The following is a 23,377-nucleotide window of genomic DNA, read 5'->3' on the forward strand; positions in this document are numbered from 1 at the left end:
ATGCCTCGAGGATTCTTGGTTAAGAGAAACCGGCGATGTTCGGCGTCACACCGGTCACGAAATAACAGGAGCAACAAACCTGTAACATATTACGGTGACCGTGACAGGAACAACAGTGACGACTCTGAAGTGACAAAACCGGAGGCGGCCAGGGAGAACGGTGTGCTGAACGGTTCTCCGTTTGAACGGACAGATGGACTTCTCTCGGTGTCCCGCGAGGACTCCGCCGGTGTCAGAGAGGCGTGGAGCCCGCACGTGGAGTCCGCGCTGGAGGCCGAGGCGGACCGGCGCGCTCAGTTACCGGAGACCGAGCAGCAGGTGAGCGAGGTGGACGTTTTGACTCCCGATAGTGATTTCTCCTGCTTCTTCCCAGCTCCCCCTCTACCCCCACGCGACGTGACATTAACAGAGTCCTGCAGCCCAGTTAAACCGGTTGGCACGAGACTGCAGGAACACCAAGAGGAAAGACATAAGTTGTTCCCCGGGAAGTGCCTGACATCACCCCCAGTGTCGGAGTTACCGGAGCTGCCGTTCCTGGTGAGCTCCACGCCGACCTCCGTGTCCGCTTCTATCGAGAGGCTCCTTGCGGGCAGCAGCCGCCACGCACCGTCCTACGGTCCCAATGGCAAATATGACCCGAATATTGGTCACGTGCACTTGTTCCCGCCACTGACACTGATGCAGGAGCAGCATCACGCGGCGAGGAAACGCTCGTTCCTCGAACAGGACCAACGCTTGAACGGCAACAGACACCACAAACAGTCGGCGGGCAACCCGTCGAAGAAACAAAAAGTAAACCGAAAACTCAACTTCGAGGACGAGGTCACGACCTCGCCGGTTTTGGGTCTGCGGATCAAGAAGGAGAGTCCCGAGCTGAGGAGGCAGCGGGAGAAGTCGTCTGCTCTCAACGGGAACCAGCCGCTGGGAGAGTTCATCTGCCAACTTTGCAAAGAGGAGTACCTCGACCCTTTCTCCCTCGCGCAGCACAAGTGCTCCCGTATAGTGCGCGTGGAGTACCGGTGCCCCGAGTGCGAGAAAGTCTTCAGCTGTCCCGCCAACTTGGCATCCCACCGCCGTTGGCACAAACCCCGTCCGGTGAACAACCAAGGAGGAGAGACTCAGACGAACAAGAGCCAGCTGTTAAAAGAGGCACGAGAGATGGAGGGCAAAGAGAACGAGCTGCTGCGCATAAACACCAATCAGCACCACGAAGCGCTGGACAGTTCCCGCATCAGGCGCGAGCCGTCCCTGCTGCTGCTCCACGGGCGGTCCCGGGACAGCCCCGACAGCGACAGCCTCGCGCCTCCTCACTATGATTCCTCGCTCCATTACCGGAACCCGGTGGAAGGCTGCCAGGACCTGCAGCAGCAGGGTGAGAGCGGCGGACAGCCCCCCCTCGAGCCTCCTTCTACTGAACTGCAACCCAGACGAGCGCGCGGACCTGCAACAGCAGCCGTCGCTCCCGCATCCTCCTCTACAGTTCGCCCAGTCCTTACCGGAGGAGGAAGTGTACGAGTGCCGGTACTGTGGGAAGAAATTCCGCCGACAGGCTTACCTGAAGAAACACCTGGCCGCGCACGAGATGGCAGCGCGAGGGTCTCCGCCCCCATCGCCCTACGGCCAGGCGCGCGAGACCGACGGAGGACGGAGCCAGGTGTTCCTGTGTCACCTCTGCGGCGCGCGCTTCCCGTCGGTTGAAATCAGGGACAAGCACCGTCTGTGGCACGCGATGAGGGACGAGTTGCTGGCGGGAACATTGGGAGGCGGACTCAGACCGGACGTCTTCCACGCGCAAGGAGACGAGCGCAGCGCAGGGGAATGCGAGCAGCAGCAGCAGCAGCAGCAGCAGCAGCAGCAGCAGATCTTCACGTGCAAGCACTGCCCGTCCACATTCTTCAGCTCCCCGGGGCTCGCGAGACACATCAACAAATCTCATCCCACAGAGAACCGGCATGTGATGCTGCTGCAGATGACGGTGCGACCGTAAAACGCGCGCGAGATATACTGTACAGACACACTCAAACAAAGCAACAGATTATAAAAAAAAAAAAAAAAAAAAAAAAGATTAGTCATTGATTGTTACTACGGAGAACATTTTAACTGTTTAACTGTAAATTGTAACTTGGGACTGGAGCCTGTTTTTTTCAGTTGTTGTCAAAAAGCAACACGTGTATCACTGTGTGTTAACAGGATGTGAATTACGGTTGAGTCACTATATGACTAGCTCAACTTCTAAATTGTTTCAAAAAAAGGTCCACATATGATATACTGACACTAAAACGTTGTCCGTGGTCATGAAATGGATGAAGTCAAGAGCAAATGTTAACAAAACGTGTGCTGACAGTTTCGCTGAAACTGGAAACTTACATAGCCTACAGTATACAGTATTTAACGCTGTCAGTAAAAATGGAACCGTCCATGGACCTGTCCATGGTGCTGAAACTAAATAACGACCTACTGAAACCACAACCCCTGTCCGGGTACTGACACCATGTCTCTTCTGTATTCTTCCACAGGTTGTTCAGTCTTTATAACAAGCAGGATTGTAATACTACCATAATGAATATATGAAATATTTTTTTAAAGGGAAAATTTCATTCATTGGACAGCAGATTTATAATGATATAATTTTTTTTAACAAGATGCAAACTAAAGTGACCCTTGATCAGAAGGGTTATTTATCCTATTTAAGTCCTTAGAGCAAAACACATTGTCTCTTAATATTCATTAGTTGTTACAAGGCATAGAGTTAGTAATACAATCGTAAGTCAGACATCGTTTGTCTTTCTTTCAACTCTCATTTCGAGATCTCACATTATGCCCAGCGCTCTGTAAATGATTTGACATTTAATCACAGCAACTCAAACTTGAGAGACTGGGACCGACTGAAGTTTGACAGAAGGGACATTTTGATTATGACTAATTAGAGCAAGAAGGGGTGATTTTACACTGAGAATACTGAAGCAATGACTGACACAAGTCTCTCTACGTGGCAGACATTTAGACTCATGGTCAACATATTTCTGTGGCAAAGTAATCAGATTATACTGAAGCTCAGGAGGAGGCTAGTGTGTTACATTACTTACTGGTGTAATATGTAGCGACCTGTAATTATATTGAGAAAGTGACCTTCCTTAACCCAAGAACTGGAGACAGAATCAATGTCCTAACTCTATTTCAAAGACTATTTCATGTACAGTGAACAATAAAAAAGAGAAAATAATCAGATAGACCATAATATGCCTTTTATAGTAAATGTACCAGTAAGCTTATCAGCTAGAAAATATTTTCATACAGAAATGTAACATTTCATCTTAGTACTGCTAGTAAATAAAAGTGTCTTTTGTCTTTATTGATGATATATTACTGTGGAAATATTTACTAAATGCCTTCATGAAAAGAAAAAAAATCTAAAAATGTAATTGTTGGTTCTATGAAGCCTATTTTGATATGTTTGAAGTTGAATGTTAAATCTATTCTAAATTATTGTCAATAAATGATTAATGGGGAGCCTTGCCCTGTCAACTCATTCATGTGAACACACACACACACACACACACACACACACACACACACACGGGTCCGTCAGTCAAGTGGTACGAATCATTTATTGTCAAATTCCATCATCACACATTCACACTCTCTGTGTCCAAAAGAGACATTACACGTTTACATACAACAGGTCTGACAGTAACAGTTTGAGGAGTATGTGTGCGAGCGTGCATGTGTGTGTGTGTGTGTGTTGTGATACAGCTGTTACATGATCAACACATGCAGTTATTACTGAACTGGCATCATGCAGTATGTACAGTCAGTAGTTACATACATCACCTTTGTGAACCTGCATTCATTACAAGCCTCGCGTTCAGAGCATTCATCGAGAACAGAAGTTCCAAATTTTATATAAAGGGACATTTCTGCGGCTGATATGCAGAGACAACAAAGATGTCAGATGGGTCAAAAAGGCTGACAAATACATCAACCTTAACAATCGGAGTCAAAATATCCAGACAGACAGTTCTCAGGGAATTTGGTATATCAATTCTTTGGGTAACTTCATACATTTTGGTTGCTGCTTATAAGGGTTTTAAACTAAAGTCAAACATCTGAGTCCACCAATCCTCAGGAGTACTTACAATCTGTAATTTAAATATGAACTATGTATATAAAAGCAGCATCATGATATTTGTTATCCAAAGATTATAAAAGGTACAGAGTTTAGGATGTAGCCTGAACTGGTTCAGGTTGTCAAAGTGTTTACAGGATGTTACCAAACAAATAGGAGACGCAGTCAGCGACTCGCAGGTTAGCTGTATTCTACATACAGCATGTACAGATCAGTCCCAGAGTGCAGGAGGTGGGGGGCTACTATAGACCATGTGTCACAACCCAATCAATGGTGCTTCAACCTCAGCTATAATAATAATAATAATTGTAACAGCAATAATTTAAAGTGACAACTCAAATCTCATCGGACTTCAAATATTCACACACAAAGTAACAACATGAATTTGATCTCATTTTACACCGACAAATCTTTAACAATTTCAACGCCGGGGGGGTGTGTGGGGGGGAAACAAAGTTTAACATTCCCTTTCCTTTCTACAAAGAATCTATGGCTGAAATAAAAAAAGTAAAACCGTAACAGAATATACAGTCGCGAATACACAAACTGTAAGCAGTGAAGCATAATGCAAAACCTTTAACTCAGATCTATATTTTCAAATAAAGATCTTTTCTGTATGTATGTTTTCTTTACCGGGGATCAGGCCATGGGAAAAAAAATGAATGGAGACATGCAGCAAACAAGCCATCATGTAACATAAATGGAAGAACGTTTAATCCTGATAACCGCAGCTGAGACCATTTATAAAGAAAACCCTGAAGTACATAAACAATGTAAGCCAATTTCAAACCATGTCAGTTTTATTTGAGTTGAGGTAAACTCATGGGAGTGCTGAAACAAAGAAGTTAAATACATAAATGGTAGTGTTACATTTTCTGGATTGTGATTACATGCGGATCCCCTCCATCCAGGACTGGAACTGGGGATGAGTCTAAATATGAGAGCGGAGTTTAAAAAGAAAAAATAAGCAGCACAAAAACCATTCATATCTACATGTTAAGTGATGATAAGTTGACGCATCTTTCCTTTCTCCCCCTCTTTGGCCTCAGCTCTACAGTATCTCACCTTCACACACTTTGCTTTTCCTCCTTCCACCACCATTAATCACCAATAACAGCCAAACCTGCCACAAAAGACTCTGGGCCCAATCTGGCTGTGGTACTAAGGTTATGCATATACAGTAAAGAAAAGTACTTGAGCTAAAATGAAATGACCTTTAAAGAATGAAGTGAAAACAGTTTGGCTTTGGCAGCTATTGTAACATAACAGTATATACACAGCAATCATCCTCACACTGTACACATCCCTATAGATATTATATATCTACTATATATTTATACTCATACATATATAGATATACAGAATATATATATATAGCTAAAAGGAACAAAAAGAAAAGCTGTGGTTTCTCCTCAGATGACGGAGTGACACTGAACGTAAAAATACAGCAACATTCTTGTTCGGGTCAAAACACATTTTACAGTCAATAAAAAAAACAAAAAAACAAGGAAAATAAATGCATTCAGTGCTTGTCCAAATTTTACAACAAGATCACAAAAAAAGTCCACACTTTATGCAACAAGTGCTTTCTCTTTGATCAGTTTCTGTTATTCATTTTCTAGAAGGCCCATTTCTCTCCTTTATGAAAGACAAATAATCCCTCCCTCGTTATTACTTTACCACCGATTCTCATATGTCTTCACTCAAAGGGTCCGCTTTCAGCCCCAGCAGTTCAAGGAGGGGATTTAAACCGAGAAAATATTTGGCTCGAGAGCGTTGCCACATCCACGACCAACGTTTTTGTTTTATCGTCAGCAAATGAATTAATTTCTATTTACATGTTACGAGGACTAACTCCAAACTGACCCCTGCCCTCAGGTTTATAGGCCTAATATACTGAGAACAAAAATATACCTTTATCTTGCTTTCTCCATGCAACACTGTAGGTGCAATCATTCTGAAGTCTCTTTTTTTTATATCAAAACTCAGAATTTTGTCTGTACACACATGGACTGACTATAGTACAAATATACAGATTCCCCAAAGCAACGTTCAACCTCTCTCTGTTCTGCAGTTTGATCTCACTCAACGAGCTCTCCAAAAAGAACGGCGTATAATGTGGCACAGTTAAGCTTTTTTTTTTTTTTTTTTTTTTTTTTTTTTTAGCAGTTACGGTTACACTGGAGTTTGTGCAATTTCTAACATGGCACAGATTATTATGAACTAATACTGTACTGCTTAGGCTGCACTTGTTCTGCTGTTTCTACTGTGGCAAAGATCAGCATGCAGCAGCACTGATTCAACTAGTTTCTGAGTTGTTGTTTTATAGAACAAAGCCAAGGATAAATTCAGCAGCTGTGAGCATTTTCAAAATAAAGTTACAGTGTAATACAGTTTACAAAATGCTATTACATGGGTTTTTGAGAGTACAACTAGGTGATAAAGAATTATGCTTAGGGTTAAGTCAAATTCTACAGTCACCCCTGATGGTTACTATCATTACTGAGAACACCACCCATTGGTTTTCCTGTTGGAAATGAATATCTATGTGAATGTCCCCAAAACAGTCATTCTAATCATGTTAAGGTTTGTCATGTTTACATTTCTTTTTTCTATTAAGCACAGTTGTAGACCAAACAGACTAAGTGTCTGATTGCTTGTTCAGTTTGGACTGGGCCATATAATCTAGAGATCTTAAGTCTTATTGGCTGATCCAGAGGAGCGTCGCAGCTTCATGGACATGCGGCTCTTGCTAGTCCGAGGAGACATGGGGGACGCCGAGTCGCTCCCGGCCTCCCCAAGTGCCGGACTTTCTGCCCGCAGAATCTCTAGGCAGGAGCCTGAGGAAGAGGAGGAGGCAGGGGAAGGTGTGGGGTGGACGGGATGGATTGATGGGGGAGGCAGAGATAAAGGAGAGGAGGGAGGAGGCAAATAAGAGGATGAAAAGGGAAGAAGGGACAATACAAAAATTACATCACGCCCCATGATGTTCTACAGAGTCAGACTGCACAAACCTCTACAGTCACACACAGGCAGGACAGACAGAATGACGGACAGAGACAGACAGGACAACAGACAGAAAAACAGCAAGCTCTATTAGTATTCTATACTGGGTTTATTTCAAATCCCTACTGTGTACTTCCTAAAAAAACAGACTTTCTATTTTAAGATGCTTCCTCCCTGTGAGCACCTCTGAGACTGTATGTGTAATTAAAATCTACATAAATAAACTTGTCTTGACATCACCTGCCTGTTGCTAAATATACCTGCTCTAGAGGCAACGTGTGCTTGACAACTGTTTGGATTTAGTTTAGGCAAAGTGCTGATGCTCCCTGAACATCGGCTGATCATACTGTTGGAGTGATAATGGCTGGATTCATAGGGAGATTATTACTTTTGAACCTGCACTCTACAAGACTGTCTGCTAAACAGTCATACAGTAAATGCTGACTTCATTTCACCAAACAGAATCGAATTAAACACTGCTGATAACTGTGTTTAACAATTCGGTAAAAATGGTATATATACTTATCCTACATCACATATCTTTTTACAAAATCTGACTTTACAGTTGATATTGGTTGCAAGTGAACCAAGAGCTGCTCACTTCTGGCTAAAACCTTCCACATGAGCTGTTGGGAAAGCAGACATAAATTAGACTAGAAAAATAAAATAAAATGATATTTAAAGTAAAAGACCTAAAGTGATTTTCTATCTATAAAGCATACCATTCACAGCTAGCATGAAGGACCTTCTGCTTCAGACCCTTCCCCTTCACCCTGAGCAGATTAAAGCTGTCTAGTGGTTTAGGGACCATCATATACATATCACTATGCTCCTCTAAAGTGGAGGAGGAGGAGGAGAAGGAGAAGGATGAGGAGGAGGAGGAGACAGGAGAGGAAATAAAGTTGAGGAAAGGAAACAAAAGGAAAGGCGAGGAAGAAAGGCGAGGAAGAAAGGAGAGGATGGTCGGCAACAAAAAGAGACGAGAAGATAAAAGCCGGGAGGATTCAGAAAAGATTGAAAAAAAGAAGATGTAGGGAAAGGAAAGAAAATGTAAAGTAAAAATGGAGAGGACAAAGGAGCAGTTTAGGAGAGTGAAGGAGGGGTGGTTAGAGAAAAGAAAGAAAATAGAAAAAATGAATAAAAACAAAGAACAAGAAGCTGCCACACAGAGCTGGGCAATATATCGATATTATATCGATATTGAAGTATTAGATAAAAAATTATCGTGATATTAGATTTTCTCGATATCGCCCAGCCCTAGCCACACACATAAAAAGAAAAACAACTCAATACACAAAGACACAACACAAAAAGTCGGACGACACACAAAACACTTCTGTACAACATGTACACATAAATACATATAATGATACATGTCATAATGAAGACATATTAACTACATTACATGTATGCTTCATTTTGCTTATCCCCACCACTAAGATACTTATTTCAAATGTAACAATACATACACAAGTCTACTGAAGAAGAAGCACAACTTTAATGTTAGTTTAAAGTTACACATTCAATGTGCGTTTGTGTGCACAGTCCTAGGTCATATCTAAACCAGGAAGAGAGGAGCGGACAAAAGGTTTGAGGTAAAGTTTCACCAGGTCAGTGTTGACATCGCAGGTTAACAGAAACGAACAGGAAAATTACTGAGTGAGTGAACAGACGAGAGAGCAGAAATCTCACACTGTTTAAAAAAAGGATATCTCACTTTCATCATGCCCCTGAGTGTAGTTTGGTGTGAAGCACATCTTGGGCTTAAGGAATTAAAAGTCACACATGGTGTTAAATGAACTGGAGGCATTTCAAACAACCTTATGAGGTGCTAATGTGTCAGTGCTTTGTTTACAGCTTTTTTTCTGCTGCCGCAGAGTGACTAAAAAACAAACAGTTAATGCAGGTTTGAAATAATCATAGCAATGACAGCATTAAAAAAGAGCTAATTTAGAGCAACAAGGTCCACTGTTTGTGGGCAGGTTGTTACAATCTAGATGACAATTAGCTAGGAAATAAACTTGATCAGTGGGAAAAGGATGGGACTAACATTCCACTTTGTGCTTCAAGATTAAAAGTTACATAATGAAACCGAGCTAATTTCTGAGCTCAAAAAAGAAAAAAGAAAATGACTTAATCTCATAACCAGCAAACTATAATAGAGTCATCCCAAACAACACCTGCAGATTAGATGAAAATGACACTTCCTTTTAATTAGTTGACAACTAGAAACCCATGCAGACCTGCTTAAACTGTGGAAAACACAGAGGAGAAAACAGACAACTCAAGAAAACATGATATGGCGGAGGAATTGAGGAAAGCAGAGGTTAGGCTGAAATGTCAGTTGGAAGAGCCAATCAGAACGGGTCGAGTCAATCATGTGACCAAGCTTACCTTTTAGCTATAGGCAAGTGAGACATTACGATCTAAAGGAAGGGGGGAAACAAACAGAAAAGAAAAAGAAGAAGAAAAAAAATAGATAAACAAAAATAACATGAAAAAAAAGAAAGGAGGGAGAAGCAAATAATTAAAAAAAAAAACAAAAAAAAAAAAAAAAATCAAACAAATAGGTGAAATTTAAATAAAAAAACAGAAAGAGAGAAGAATATTTGATCATTGTGCTGTTAAGGTAGGGGAACCTGCAAGTTAATATAGGGAGAGGGAGATATAGGTAAGGGGAAGGGGGGGCTGTAGTTATTTGAGCAAGGTTTATTTCAGAGCACAGGATTATTATGCTGTCGAGACTGTCAAAACACACGATCTGAATTCTGAACTTTGGACGTGATTCGCATAATAGGACTCTGAATCAGGCAAATTGAGACGAGCAAGTACTGAAATGTCTATCGTATTATCTGACTTACGTTTTGATCCTGTGTTCTGAAATGACATTTGGGGCTGAACAACACACTGACAACCCAATACAGAGCAAAAATACTTCTGACAGAGGATTTCAGTACTACACAATATTCTAAATGAACATATTGGGGAACATATTGTGTTAAATGTTATTCAGCCTCAAAGCAGGTCAATTATTATTGTACAATTATTAATATTTTGGTCAATTAGACAAACACTCACAGTCATGCCTCTGCTTGACCAGTAAGAAACAAAGCAAAACGTCATGTCACAGTTTTCCTACAAACATTTACATCAGCCCACTGAAATGTGTGTAGGCCTTCGTCACGCAGCTGCTGCTTCATGTACCTCTTTATAAAAGAAAGTGTGTGGCTTAGCTGCAGAATTAAATCATTGTAAATAACTGTAGCGCTGAATAATTTGATTATGTGTGAGTCAAAGGACAGTACATTATTTTTTAAATTACACCTAACCAGACACATTACAGACAAAGATTATTAGTATCCGTCTAATAAACTTAACAGGATGCATATGAGAGTCATACAGTAGAATATAACTCCCATATGCATGCCTGGCATCTCTACGGCTACAGCTAATTCCTCAGAGATGGTCTGGAGAGAGAAGAAGGCTGAGCAAAGCTTTGGACAGAAAACAGAACTCATCAGATACAAGATTGTGAATCAGACTGTGAGCTGCCAGTGTGTGTGTGTGTGTGTGTGTGTGTGTGTGTGTGTGTGTGTGTGGGGGCAGCTCTGTCATTAAAAAAGGCATAGAAAGAGAGAGATGCTGCTTGTTTGGTAGCTTACAATGCAGCATTAGTACTTAAAGGAGGAAAAACCTGTAAAGCTTAGAGATGTTCCAATACATCTATGTAAACTAATCCAGAAAAAAATGTATATCCAAAATATAGGATAGGTCAGGGCACACACACAGTATTCAGTCATAGTTTGTCTATTATGCATGTTTTAATGTCACTTGCCTTCAGTTCTAAATTCTCCCAAGGATTTGTGGCAAGGGACTAGAAATAGCAAGAAACTCTGTGTCTGCATTTGGCCACCAGCAGTTGCATTACTGACCACTTCTGGTCAAGCCTGCAACCAAAGTTTTGACTGACAGGTGCAGCTGTTGTGGTGGTGTAATATTTGTCTGGGTTACTGTATGCTTCACAGAGCAGAAGGTTGTGTCTTACCTGTGTCAGCAGGCAGGTGTGTGCAAGGAGCTGGACTGTAGACTCGAGCTGCGTAATCTTCAAATGTGGTCGGCTCCTGGTGGTGCTGTACGATGGTTTCTAGGTATCGGGCTCGCTCCTCATAGCTGAGGTCAAAGGTCAAGGCCAAACAAACAAACAAACAAACAAAAAAATACACAGATACTAATAAAACACGAAAGGAGCAAAAAGATGGAAATAGTAATAAATAATAATAATAAAGTAACAGAATAGAAAAGAAAATACTGTGACAAAACTTAAATGGATACTGTAATATAAGATCTTTATTTTATCAGATAAAACACAAGCCAGTTAAATCTACATACCTAGTTTTCAATGTGAATCTACTCAGAAAAAAAGGAAACCAAAGCCCTTTTATCACCTGCTATTACAGCCTTCAGCGCTGAATTCAAAAGAGGGGTGCAGGGATTCAGAAGAGAGCGGAGTAAATGGAAACCAGGACTTCAACTGTCCATTTATTAGAGGTAACCTCATTGATAGAATGACATTTACCCTCTCTTCCTTAGTCCTACTCATTCATCCAACCATAATGACAGCCATATGCAGCAGTTATTGTCTCTTGGACACACAATCACACGCATGCATGCACACACACACACACACACACACACACACACACGCACACACACGCACAACTTAGTCTCATCATCTCCAAATAGTATTATAATTTGCTCAGTGAGCTCCAATAACCGAGGATTTTCAATGAGAACAGAGTGTGTGTGTGTGTGTGTGTGTGTGTGTGTGTGTATTTGATATTTGAAGAGTGGTTGTGAACAGGCACAATGTGTGTATGTAAGTGCATGTGTCTCTGTTTGAGTGTGTGATGGGATTAGGCCAATGAATCTTCAGAATGAAAAAAAATGTGTATTTGTACCTCAGTGTGTGTGTGTGTGTGTGTGTGTGTGTGTGTGTGTGTGTGTGTGTGTGTGTGTGTGTGTGTGTGTGTGTGTGTGTGTGTGTGTGTGTGTGTGTGTGTGTGTGTGTGTGCTCGGGTGCGTTGTGAATGGGTCAGCCATCTGTAATAGCTCCCATGGGTTTTCTATTGGGTTAGAGAGCTGGTCTATGGGCCTCAGAAGGAGAAAGATTCAGGTCTAATGGTAACTGATCCAGTTAGAGACAATGATAATAACAACAATATGGCTCCTTTAAAGTGGAGGGACAGACTGTGCTGGCAGAATTAAAGAAAAGAGGAGGCGGGTGAGGTGGGGGGAATGAGTGGAGAAAACTGGCAAAGCAGAGAGGGAGAAACTTTAATAAACTTTGGACGGATGACGCAGTTTATCTAAAATTTTACTGAAATCTGCCATACTTGATTTCACAGGGAACTTCCAAGGGCTTTTAGATTTAAAAATATTAGTTATTCAAATGTTCGCCGTCAAAGGCAAAAAAAAAGAAGCTAGAGGTGGAAAGAAAGCAAGATGCTGAGGGAGGAAGAGAACTTGTAAAAAGACAGGAAGGAAATAGCGAGGGTGAAAAGGATGGGTGAGAATCCTGTAGCAAGTCACAGTAGAGGTGAAGGGGAGGACAGCGGGTGAGACAGGGGAAGAAAGGATATTTAAGTAGCAACATGATGAGGTGTGCGTCTCCCATAGAGAGCTGAGAGAAAAGCAGCAGTCACACACAGAGCGTCAAGCCAGTGTCTCTCGCACCAAGTCTCTACGTGATCTCACCGTTTGCCTTTTCCCGCTCCCCTGCATCACACTTAGGTGAAGGATATTGTGTGTATGTGTGTGTGTGTGTGAGAGCGGGGGAGAGATGTGTGGATGGTATGCAATTAGGACCAAAAAATATTATTTATTCCTGCAAACAACACATAATTAGCTTTATATGTTTAAATATTGCGTGGTTGTATGATGAAGCAGCAGCTAGGGAAGTCGGTTTTTAAGAAATGCACTGCCTTATAAAAAGGCCACCGTTTCATTATTTCTAAGAAGGTGAAAAGGTTTAAATGACACCTGCAGGAAAGAAAGAAGTCTACAGAGGCAGGGGAAACTGAAAGAAGGAACAAGGAGAAGACGGAAAAATAAATACACCGGCATTGTACCACTGCTGAGATAAATGACAGGAACATCACTTGACTTTTCTTCACTCTTCCTCCGTCTGCCTCCTTTATATCTCTCTCCCTCTTTCTTCCTCTCAGCGTGGCCTCGCTGCCTGTGGCCTTATGTCACAGTGTCACAAACACCAGCTCCCGACTGGGAGGGGGCAACATATGGAGAGAGATGGATGCACTTTTGATGCAAAACATCACTTTCATAGACGGGATAGATAAAGGCCCTGCGCACCCACAGGTGTTTTCGATTCCTCTGCTTAATTGGACAGGTGGACCTCTGCTGGGAATTACCTTAGGCCACCAAACTCTATAAACTTATAACAATATGCCTTAATTACAGAAAACATTTTGACATGTAAGCACAGGTTTTAATAATATGATTCATGATAGCTGGGTTCCATTTAGCTGCTTCAGTTTCAGGCTCCTGGTATTGTGGCTGCTGGCTCACTGTCACACGGCCATGTCTTACTGGGACACTACACTGAAAAAAATGATTTGTGGTGTAGTAATATTTATTAGGTTAACTGTCACAATTTTTATTTTCTAATTGTAAGTATCAGTGAGAACTGGAATTATTCAAGTAAAACTATATATGTCATTCATGTAATAAATAAACTGTGTGGGAAGAGTAATACGTTTTATTATGTATTTTCACATAATATTCAAAGGTTTCATAGTCATTGCACATGAACTTACAAATACCAAGTAAGTTTAAATAGTGTTGGCGTTTTTTGAATCCGCGCATGCGCCTTGTGACGCGCATACACGACGCGTGCGCTTCGTTGTCCGCCAAAACACAAGAAGACGATGACGGAGTTCAGGTTAAATGGAGACAGGAGTAGCTAAATCATCTTAAATGTAAGTCATTCAGGGTTTTTTCCTGCATATGTAACGGAGTTAAAATATAATATGATCCCACTTGCCATTATCACCCATCACGTATCACTGTAGCTTCATTTTACTATGGTCACTAAACGCAACGTACCTGTGGACTTGGGTCGTGCACCCTGGGGGTAGCCTACAGCAGTCAGACCTTGCTGTCCCCTTGGTTAAGTGCACAAGTTATGAACTCCACCATCGTTTTTATTAATTATCTTAATTTTATATAAAACGAGTGGTTTATTTTGTTTATGAAACGTATAGCTCCCGAACGGTCGAGCACGTTCTTTTAATGTAGCTAAAGTTGACGGTGGTTTTCTTTATTTATTTATATAATGTGGCCAGTGCGACACGTGTTGCTAGCTAGCTAACCTCTTTTATTTTGCACTTGCAGTAAGACCTGTGTGTGTGCCTTTGCTAGATACTGTGGATAAATGGCGGGTTTGCCAAAATGATGAGAGTTCCCTTGGCATAATTAACACAAGGCAACGACAGAGTACACAACCGCTAAACATAGGAGCAGGAAAAGGAGGAGGAAAAAACGTTTAAGCTCTCTAAGTCTGCTTGGATAGGCCACGAGCTTCACAGCAGCCTGTGCCAGACCTCACCCAAACCCTGATGCTAATTATTATAAATAAGCTAAAGAGGAAGCTATCGTTTTTGTTATTTTGCAGTGTACTCTTAGTTTGCCACTAATCTAAAATCTTACTGATACAGACAATCTATGCATCTGCAGAGCAAGATGAGAGGAGAGATGTTCATTCCCACAAAATTTCACTGTTTATCATGTTAAATATAATTTAATTTACTGGAATTTCAGATTTGTTTCTTACTGTGGCAGTATATTTATATTCCATATATGAAAATACTTTGTCATATTTCAATTAAAAGAATTAAAAGAACTAATTCTTATTCCCTCGTCTATATTTTGCTCATAATTTGATATGAAGCCTCGTTGTTCTCTATTCTGATTTCGTTTATACTGTTTAAATTTTGATTTGCATTATTCTTGATACATATGACACAGCTCTCTCTCAACAACGTGAATCTAGACCAGCAATGCTCTACTGCTTTTTTTGAGGAGAGAAACAGAATCGCAGCGGCAAAAATGCAGGATTTTCTTAATTTAAGATTTGTGGAAATGGTTACAATTCTGTATGAAAGATGTCTTTTTTTTTTTTTTTTAGATCAGAGCGATATTTTCAAATATTTTGACAGCATATTCATTCATTAAAAATGTCATTGGTTTGATAGTGGTACAGTTCATTTTGGTTACATGAGTCTGTGGTTTTAATGTATTTCTTGTAGTATTCTGTATTTTTAATGTATTATTTTGTCTGTGTTTTTGTCCTTAAGCCCCAATGAAACAACTCTAAATTTGACACAGTGCCCTCTCAAGCAGCCACTACAGCAAGCTGTGTCACAAACAAAGCTGGCAATTCAGGTAAAAAAAAATAATTGTGTAGTGCTTTGCACTTCATACGTTGTAAGAGGTTTACCATCATCACAGACTATAAATACTATTCCAAATTAAAATGAAGCAGAATATATTTTGAATTGTGAAGTTATAAAATGTAATGTATACAAAAGTTGAAAGGACAATCTGATGTTATATCTATAGTGATATTAATATAGCCTAAGAAATGCTGCTTCTCCATTATCCCTGGCATTAAAGTAACTTTGAGTATGATGCATTAATAGTTTTATTTGTATTTTACAGCCTCCACCGGAAAAGTTCTCCTGCTACAGCATTTGATTTGAATGGCTAATGTAAGGTAAATCTAAAACCCTAGGTACCTCTCATTCTTAGTTTTAAGTTGACTTTTATACTGATATGAAAATCTAGTTCAGATGAGGTTTGATTTATTTCTGTCTGTATTTTCCCGATTTAAAAAAAGATGAAATGGCCTTTTGACCTTTTCCTGTTCGTTTCTCTCTCCTCCCCTCCTCTTTCTTCCACTCTCCTCTCCTTGTTTCTCTTTTCTCCTTTGCTTTCCTCTTTCTTCCACTCTCCTCTCCTTGTTTCTTTCTTTTCCTCTGTCCTCTTTCCTCCCCCCTTCTCTCTTCCCCTCTCCTTTGTCCTCTCCTCTCTGCGTGCTACACGCACATCTGTATTATTCAGTGTTTCCAATAATGAGAGATAGGAAATAAAGTTCAGGAATCATTAGAGTTGTGCATAAGGTCCAAAAGGCCTGATTTACTACAGGTTGTTTGTGCATGTAAAAGAGTGCACACTTCAGCTGTTATCGGTACTGTGGAACAAGAATATTTTCAGAAAAACTCATTCATTCATTTCATTCAAACTGAATATTCACAAGACTCCAAATTCCACAGCAGACAGTACTTACAAGAGTTTGAAAAGGGTTTTGGACTTAGTAAAGCCTATATGTTTCCAGACCCTAACAACACAAAGGCATACACAAAAGAGACAAATAACAACATCATCATCATATAGGCTGCACTCTCTAGTTCCCTGCTACCCCTTTCCTCCTCAGTTGGCAGTCTCCTTTTTGTATGTTTCAAAGTCTACATTTCTAAACTTAATGAAATTATTTCAAATGTTTAAGATCGATAGGTATTGAAATATTGATATTTTTGACACTAGTCTATAACTTGAATAAAAAAAAAGTAAGCTTTACTATGCACCTGAACATGGATTTGCATATATTTTACAGAATATCAGCAGAGGAAGCTCAAAAGGACCAGGCTGAGCAAGTCCTGAGGATCTGTCTTCCACACAAGTGAAGAAGATGAAGTTGCATCCGAAACTGATGTGTCGATTGTTATTGAAGGGCATGAGGTACTTGACAACTGTGGAAGTGTTGCAAAAGACTGTCTCCTGCTCGTAGGCATCATTTATGCCACGAACTTGAAAAACGAAGTACGCTTTTGAAAATTTTAAAAGCTAAACAAAGCTTATAACTTGAATGCACGTTTGACCCATGAGTTGTCATTTCAAAGAGGGCGCTAAAAGAAAAATATGGCACAGTTGTTTATGTGGCTATTTGTCTATTTCCTTTTTCTCTCGTTTTAATGATGTAGTTTTTATTTTAACTTGTTGCACTGTATTAAACATGTGGCCATATAGAGTGGCTAAGTTGTGGGGACAAAAGAAAAGAAGTTAGGTCAGCATTTTGAAGTCAAACCAGAGGTTCTCAACTGGTGGGTCGTGGGGCCATTTTCAATGGGTCACAGATGTGAGTGTGGTCATGAAAAGTGCAAGGGGTGAAATATCCCACTTTTTATTGTTAAGATGCTCTGCTTTTTGTAGGATATTACTCATGATACATGTTTAGAACCTCAGGGCAAAACACTGTTCTTTAAGATGCAATGTTTAAAGATGAAACCAATAATAAGCATGTCTTTTAAGATGCACTGAAGGTTCCTGAAGCATGTCAATTTTTTTTTAGAGAGTGTATGGTTAAAAAGCCTATCCAAAAGATAGGTTACGTACTGTATGCTCTATGCCAACAGTTCCTAAACTTTTCCTTGTGCCTTTAATAAGCTAACTCAAACCTATTTTAGCCACCCTAAGATGAAATTTCGGTCATCTACTCACCCTGATGCCAATAGGACTGAACTTTGGTCAACATTCATGCTCTTCTCTCATGTTTGTTTCTCACAAAACTGCAGTGAACATCAACTTGGCTTCAAACATCCAAAAAATGTCATTAATCAAAAAAATGTCTTCATACTGCTCATCTGAAGTAACCCAAGTGTCCAGCAGCTTACACATTCCTAGATGTTTACAAAAAAAAACCATAACAAAATTGTGTTTTGGCTGCGTTTGCTATGCTTTGCTTCCTCTGTGGTGCTACGTGAACATGGATGAGCTGGCTGGAAGTTAATAGTGTGGAAGTTTGCGTGCGGCGTTGGAAGGGTCACGCATGGGAAGAGCAGCAGAGCAAACAAATTTGTAATGTTTTTTACAAACGTCTTGGCATGTGTGAGCTACAGGACACTTGGATTACCTCAGATGAGCAGTATGGAGACATTTTATTGATTATTGATGTAATTTGGACGACTCACTGCAGTTGAGCGGAAAACGCGTCTCTCAAATGCGCAGAAGAACACCGATGTTAACTTGTTTTTGACAAAGGCGTGAGTAAATAACAAAATTCATCTTAGGTTGAACTATACCTTGTTGTTTTGCCATGCAAACTTGCTGGAAAATGTTTCATTGAAAAAAAATGTTTCTTTAAATAAATGGGTTAAGTTAAACAGTTGCCTCATTTTTTTTTTTAAGTCATTGTTTCAATAAACAATCATTAAGAACAAATTTAGCCAATTTAAACTGCAGAAAAAATATGTAAAATGTTGTGTAAATTTTACTTAAATATAGTCCATAAATAAGTTAGAAAAAGTATTTAAAAATTACCTTGAAAAGCCATTGGTTTTAGGTGAGATTTTTCAGTTTGAAGCAGTCAGAGGAGAAGAGAAGTAAAATTTACAAAGTAAGTAAAATTCAATAGAAATATTAATAAACATCAGTAAATTACTTGAGGTTTGCTAGTAAAAGAAACTTATATCTGCAAGTAAAGTTTACTTGATGATTGCCCTTGTAGAATTTACTTACAATTTCTAAGTGCAAAAACCTTCCTAGATTTTCCCAAGTAAATAACACTCACCATTTTTTTCAGTGTAGAATAGGACAGAGCCATCGTTAATGTTCTAAGAAGGACCTGTGCTTTTCCTACTGTGACAAGTCTGCTGTGACAAAGGCCTGTGGTGTAAATTGTCCTGCATGTGCAAAAATGGCTACAAGGAACTCCTTCCCATCTACAAAAAGTGAAGCACTGCATTGTGGGATAGTTAGCAGACTGTTAGTCAATGCCAAGGACACTACCTCTTTTTCTTTCCAAAGTTGAAATGTTTGAGGGCACTACACAAAGCATACATTTGAAAAGTGGAGCGGAGAACCGCTTCACGCACGCTTCTGGGACGCGCCGTGGCGCAGCTGGTGGCTTATCAGACATGGACTTGATGCGTGACGGGCCCGGACTGCAGCGCAGACGCGCCTGGTGGAAATTAGGGGTTACTTTTAAAGAGGATGTACGATATTCTATATTTGTCTTCCTCTTGGTGCTAACTGGTCTTTGGCATTACTTTTGCGCATTTCTTTTCCCAAACAGCACATGTTCATCCTTCAGTGTAACGCTTATCAGTTCAATTTTCTAAGCACAAACTGACATTTGAAAAAACAGAAAAATGGGTTCCAATATCCAATTTTTAATTTTTTTCCACCTTGGCAAATTAGAAAACTGTATCTTTAAACTGTTTTTCCAAATTTCTGTTTGTATTCAGAGGATCAGAAATTTAGAACATTGCAAAATTGCGTCTGGGCTCATTATTCAATACTGCAATGGTATTCTCTCCCTCGTTCCGCCTAGCTACCCTGACCTGACCCCAAAGTCTATCTTTTACCATTTTTTTTTTGGTCCATATGCAGTTAATGACCTGCATATTCTGCAAAGTAGAGGAAGACAATACCATTGCCGTATTGAATAATTTGAGCTCAGACGCAATTTTGTAATTTTCTCAATTTGTGATCCTCTTAATAAAAAAACTGAAAATTGGAAAAACAGGTTAAAGATCCAATTTTTTGATTTGTCAAGGTGGAAAAAAATTAAAAATTGGATATTTGAACCCATTTTTCTGTTTTTCCAAATGTCCGTTTGTACTTACAAAATTGACCCTTGTGCTCACTATCTCTGTTGATTACATTTCTGATATAGGGAGTATGCAGGTGCCAACAGATAACAATGCTTATGCTATCTATAAACCTTTCTTCTATTTATTTAAAGCAAACGGCTTTGGCTGCTGGCAAAAAAAAAAACTGCATCACTTTTTTTGTGGTTGAGTGTTCAAACCACAAAGGCTAGCTCACTGAGCATTTTCAAAAAGAAATTAAAGATTTTTCTTTTTGATGTGGAGTTTATTTTTTTTTACAAACTTTTTTATGGCTGCTAAATATGTTTTTTTGTGAAGCGTTTTGTGGTGCATCTCGGCATAAAATTATTACTACTATTAAAACGTAGAAACCAATGAGGTCAAAGAAAATAAGACATCATCCATCCCTGCATCCAAATGGCAGTCGCCGCTATGAAATCTACTGTAATTGAATTTCAGATGGCTTCTCTTATTAAGTCATTAGCAGAATAATATCTCTTTCGAAGAGAGAAAAGCAAAAAAAGAGGGAACATTATAAGGGGAGGAAGAGGAAAAGGTTGGTGAGGGAGAAAAAGGAGAAAACAAAGCAGCGAAAGGTAGACAGGAGAAAGATAGAGGAGAGAGGGGGTGGATAAAAAGGCTCTTTTGTATCGAGTCAGAAACTCATTTTCTTGTGCGTGGCTGAATAGAGAGGAGTGCAGTGTTCGTGCCTTCTCCAGCTCTCTCTCTCTCTCTCTCTCTCAGCCCTTTTTGCTCCCTCTCTCTCTCTCCCGCAGCGCAGTTCATTGTGGCGGTGTTCGACTCCTGCGATCACTTGAGACTGAGGGAGACTGGAGGAGAGGAGGTGAGGCGAGGGGAGGAGAAAAGGAGCTTGTTAGCGCATACTGAGCTGGGCCCACCGCTGGGATGTGTGTGTGTGGGCCGATGTTTGTATGGAGAATTGTGTCTGTACGTAGAATACGATGTGAATATACTGTATACATGTACAGCTGAGTCTTCAATACCACCGTTTTTATGATCTAAATGGGATAATTTATATTTTATTATAATTGTTATTTACAAATTGACACAGAATGTTGATATATGTGTTTTAATTTACAGTTTAAAGGTCCGATAATGTAAATGTTATAAAAGCAGGTCAAGGTGCTGTATAAATACTGTGAAAGTATTAAATCTCTCAATCCACAGAGAATTGCACACAGCGTGTATTCAGAAACTGTGCTTTTAAAAGAGCTGTCAGGGCTTCCGTACAGCTGTGATGTCACAACTATACCTATATAAATAGAAAGTGCTGCAACAGTCATTCCCTGGCAGCAATGATGGTGTAGACACGCCAAGAGCACAGATGCTAAAGACTCAAAAATGCTGACCAATCAGAGCAAACTGGGCTTCTTCGGGAGGGTAGGGCTTAAAGAGACAGGCGCTAAAATGGAGTGTTTTAGACGAAAGGTGAATACAGGTATATTCCGATAGCTAGTATGCAGACTGATCTCATGAAATGGCGTATGTATGACACGCCAATCCGTATGCCATTATTGGCGTGTTAGCAAGACGCATACTCGCTTTTTAGCGTGTTTATCAACGCCGTTTGGCCTCCATTGACTTACATTACCTTGCAATTGCGTGTGAACGGACGCCGTAGGGAGTAGTACGAAAGGGCGAATCGCCGCACAGGGAGGTTGGTTGGGGTGGTGGATGGGTAAAACACAGGACTTTCACCCAGGAGAGCGGGGTTCGCGTGTGGCGTTTCCTAAAGCCAACCCCGTTGTTGTTTTCCTAAACCCAACCTGTTCTTCTTTTCCTAAACCCAACCTGGTTTTCTTTTCCTAAACCCAACCTGGTTTTCTTTTCCTAATCCCAACCGTTTCTTGTTTTCCTAAAACCGTAGAGACGTAGTCTCGCGATATGTTTACACTGTAACGTTGCAGTCTGCTGCAAAAAAAAAAAAAAAAAAAAAAAAAATGCTTTGGGCCAGTCATATATTCAAATCACATATTTTTAAATGTAATTGCAAATAGCATGTGTATGGATTCTTTCTTGTTCACAAGGTTGGATGACGCACGTACCCATCCAGGTCGACTACCAATGAGGATTCAAACTGAGTAACTGTCAGTATGAATTGGGAGACAGAAGAGAGAGAACCTCTCTAGTTGCACAGGCTGCCTTACAAACTACATGTTAACGTGCTGCTGCCACAGTCAAGAGTTCCGTTTTTAAAGTGGTTTTGGTTTCAAACATAACTTTGTCCTTTCATTATTAACTGACCAAAACTTGGTTGGTAAATGATTTGTAAAACACAGTATTTCTTTCACTAGAGCAGGACTTCAGTGAAGAAAACAGAAAACACACAATTGAAGGCAATTAATGTTAGAAAATTAATAAATTGTGGCATATTCGTGTGAAGTGAGCCATTTGGAAAATTCCAGATGGTAGCTCAACTCCCAAAAGGGATTATTCAATATGCTGACTCTCCCTGTCTAGAACACACGTCTCAAAAGAATAGCCACGTATGCTAATTAATGTCACTGACACTTTGTACTTATAGTCTAAAAAAGGCTTCACTGACAGCAGTTACAATGCTGGTGAGAGAGCAGCTAGATAGCCTTTGAGTGAGTCCTCTCTACTGTTCAAGTGGAGCTGCTTGTTGAAGCAGTGGAGCAGACGTCTAACAACCAAAACCAACAGTATGTTGGTCTGTTTCTCAGTTACTTCCTACAGTGACTTCCCTACCCTGTTGCAGTCAGGCCCTAAGCCCACTGGTTCCTTCTGAAGATGTCATCATCACAAATCTATTCTTTCATTTGTTTAGTTTTTTTAAACACAAGGCAAACCAATAAAACAGCTGGGAACTTTGGTTTTTAACAAATGTTACTCACAAAGAAAAAAAAACAAAGCATTTGTTGTGGACTATTTTCAGCTGCGAAATAATAGACATTTGGTGCTTGAAAAGTATATTTACGGCAGCAGGATGGTGTATGTTAGATTGACTCAAAATAAACTACAGCTCCCATGTTCATAGTAATAAAAGGAAGGAAAAGTCACCCAGTGCAATGAGGCTCATTTATGTGTTTTGCTAGTTTTTCACTGGCAATTGAGCCCCATGGCACAGGTGAATAAGCTATATCAGGCTTTGGATACACAGTAGCTTTGTAGTAGGATGAAGTCCATTTGGAATATTGCCAGCCTTATTGTTCAACCACTGGTGTTGCAATGGACATTACTGTATTACAAGTAAAAACAAAAAAGAAACCACAGGATGACAAATTTAAAGCTTTGCATGTGGCTCCAAATGTCATCTCGTCAGCTGAATGTACACAGTCCTCTAGTGCTCCAGACTGATCTCATGAAATGGCGTATATATGACACGCCAATTCGTATGCCATTATTGGCGTGTTATAAAGACGCATACTCGGTTTTTAGTGTGTCTATCAACGCCGTTTGGCCTCCATTGACTTACATTACCTTGTGATTGCGTGTGAATTTACGCCGTATCGAGTAGTAGGAAAAGGCGAAAATCCGCGTAGGGAGATTGATCAGGATGGAGGAAGAGTAAAAAACA

General features: G+C 40.3%; 2 protein-coding genes and 1 long non-coding RNA gene across 8 annotated transcripts in view; 2 read left to right on the forward strand and 1 right to left on the reverse strand.

Annotated features, from left to right (window-relative positions):
* Positions 1-1,987, forward strand: insm2 (insulinoma-associated 2). Its single transcript, XM_028566320.1, has 2 exons — positions 1-1,372; positions 1,428-1,987. Exons 1-2 carry the CDS (start codon positions 1-3, stop codon positions 1,985-1,987), a joined length of 1,932 nt encoding a protein of 643 aa, XP_028422121.1.
* Positions 1,988-3,589: 1,602 nt separating this feature from the next.
* ralgapa1 (Ral GTPase activating protein catalytic subunit alpha 1) overlaps positions 3,590-23,377 on the reverse strand; it is a 77,269-nt gene continuing 57,481 nt past the window's right edge. For 5 of the 6 annotated variants that reach the window (XM_028565199.1, XM_028565204.1, XM_028565201.1 and 2 more), the window contains 2 exons: positions 11,178-11,302; positions 3,590-6,966 (listed from right to left, as the gene is read on the reverse strand). In XM_028565199.1, coding sequence (XP_028421000.1) covers positions 6,821-6,966; positions 11,178-11,302 — 271 coding nt within the window. In that variant the 3' untranslated portion in view covers positions 3,590-6,820. Of the gene's footprint in view, positions 6,967-9,526; positions 9,559-11,177; positions 11,303-23,377 lie in introns of all 6 variants that reach the window. The other variant, XM_028565200.1, reaches the window with a different exon arrangement.
* LOC114546449 (uncharacterized) lies at positions 14,047-17,981 on the forward strand. The gene is made up of 4 exons (XR_003691053.1): positions 14,047-14,127; positions 15,505-15,592; positions 15,869-15,923; positions 16,824-17,981. It is a non-coding gene; the product is annotated as an uncharacterized LOC114546449 (long non-coding RNA).

Source organism: Perca flavescens, chromosome 20 (genome assembly GCF_004354835.1).
Source record: "Perca flavescens isolate YP-PL-M2 chromosome 20, PFLA_1.0, whole genome shotgun sequence".
In the NCBI taxonomy this organism is placed as follows: Eukaryota; Metazoa; Chordata; class Actinopteri; order Perciformes; family Percidae; genus Perca; species Perca flavescens.

Coding starts and splice junctions, on each gene's coding strand:
- insm2 (XM_028566320.1), top strand. CDS start 1: ATGCCTCGAGGATTCTTGGTTAAGAGAAACCGGCGATGTTCGGCGTCA. Junction 1,373..1,427: donor CCAGGACCTGCAGCAGCAGG/GTGAGAGCGGCG, acceptor ACTGCAACCCAG/ACGAGCGCGCGGACCTGCAA.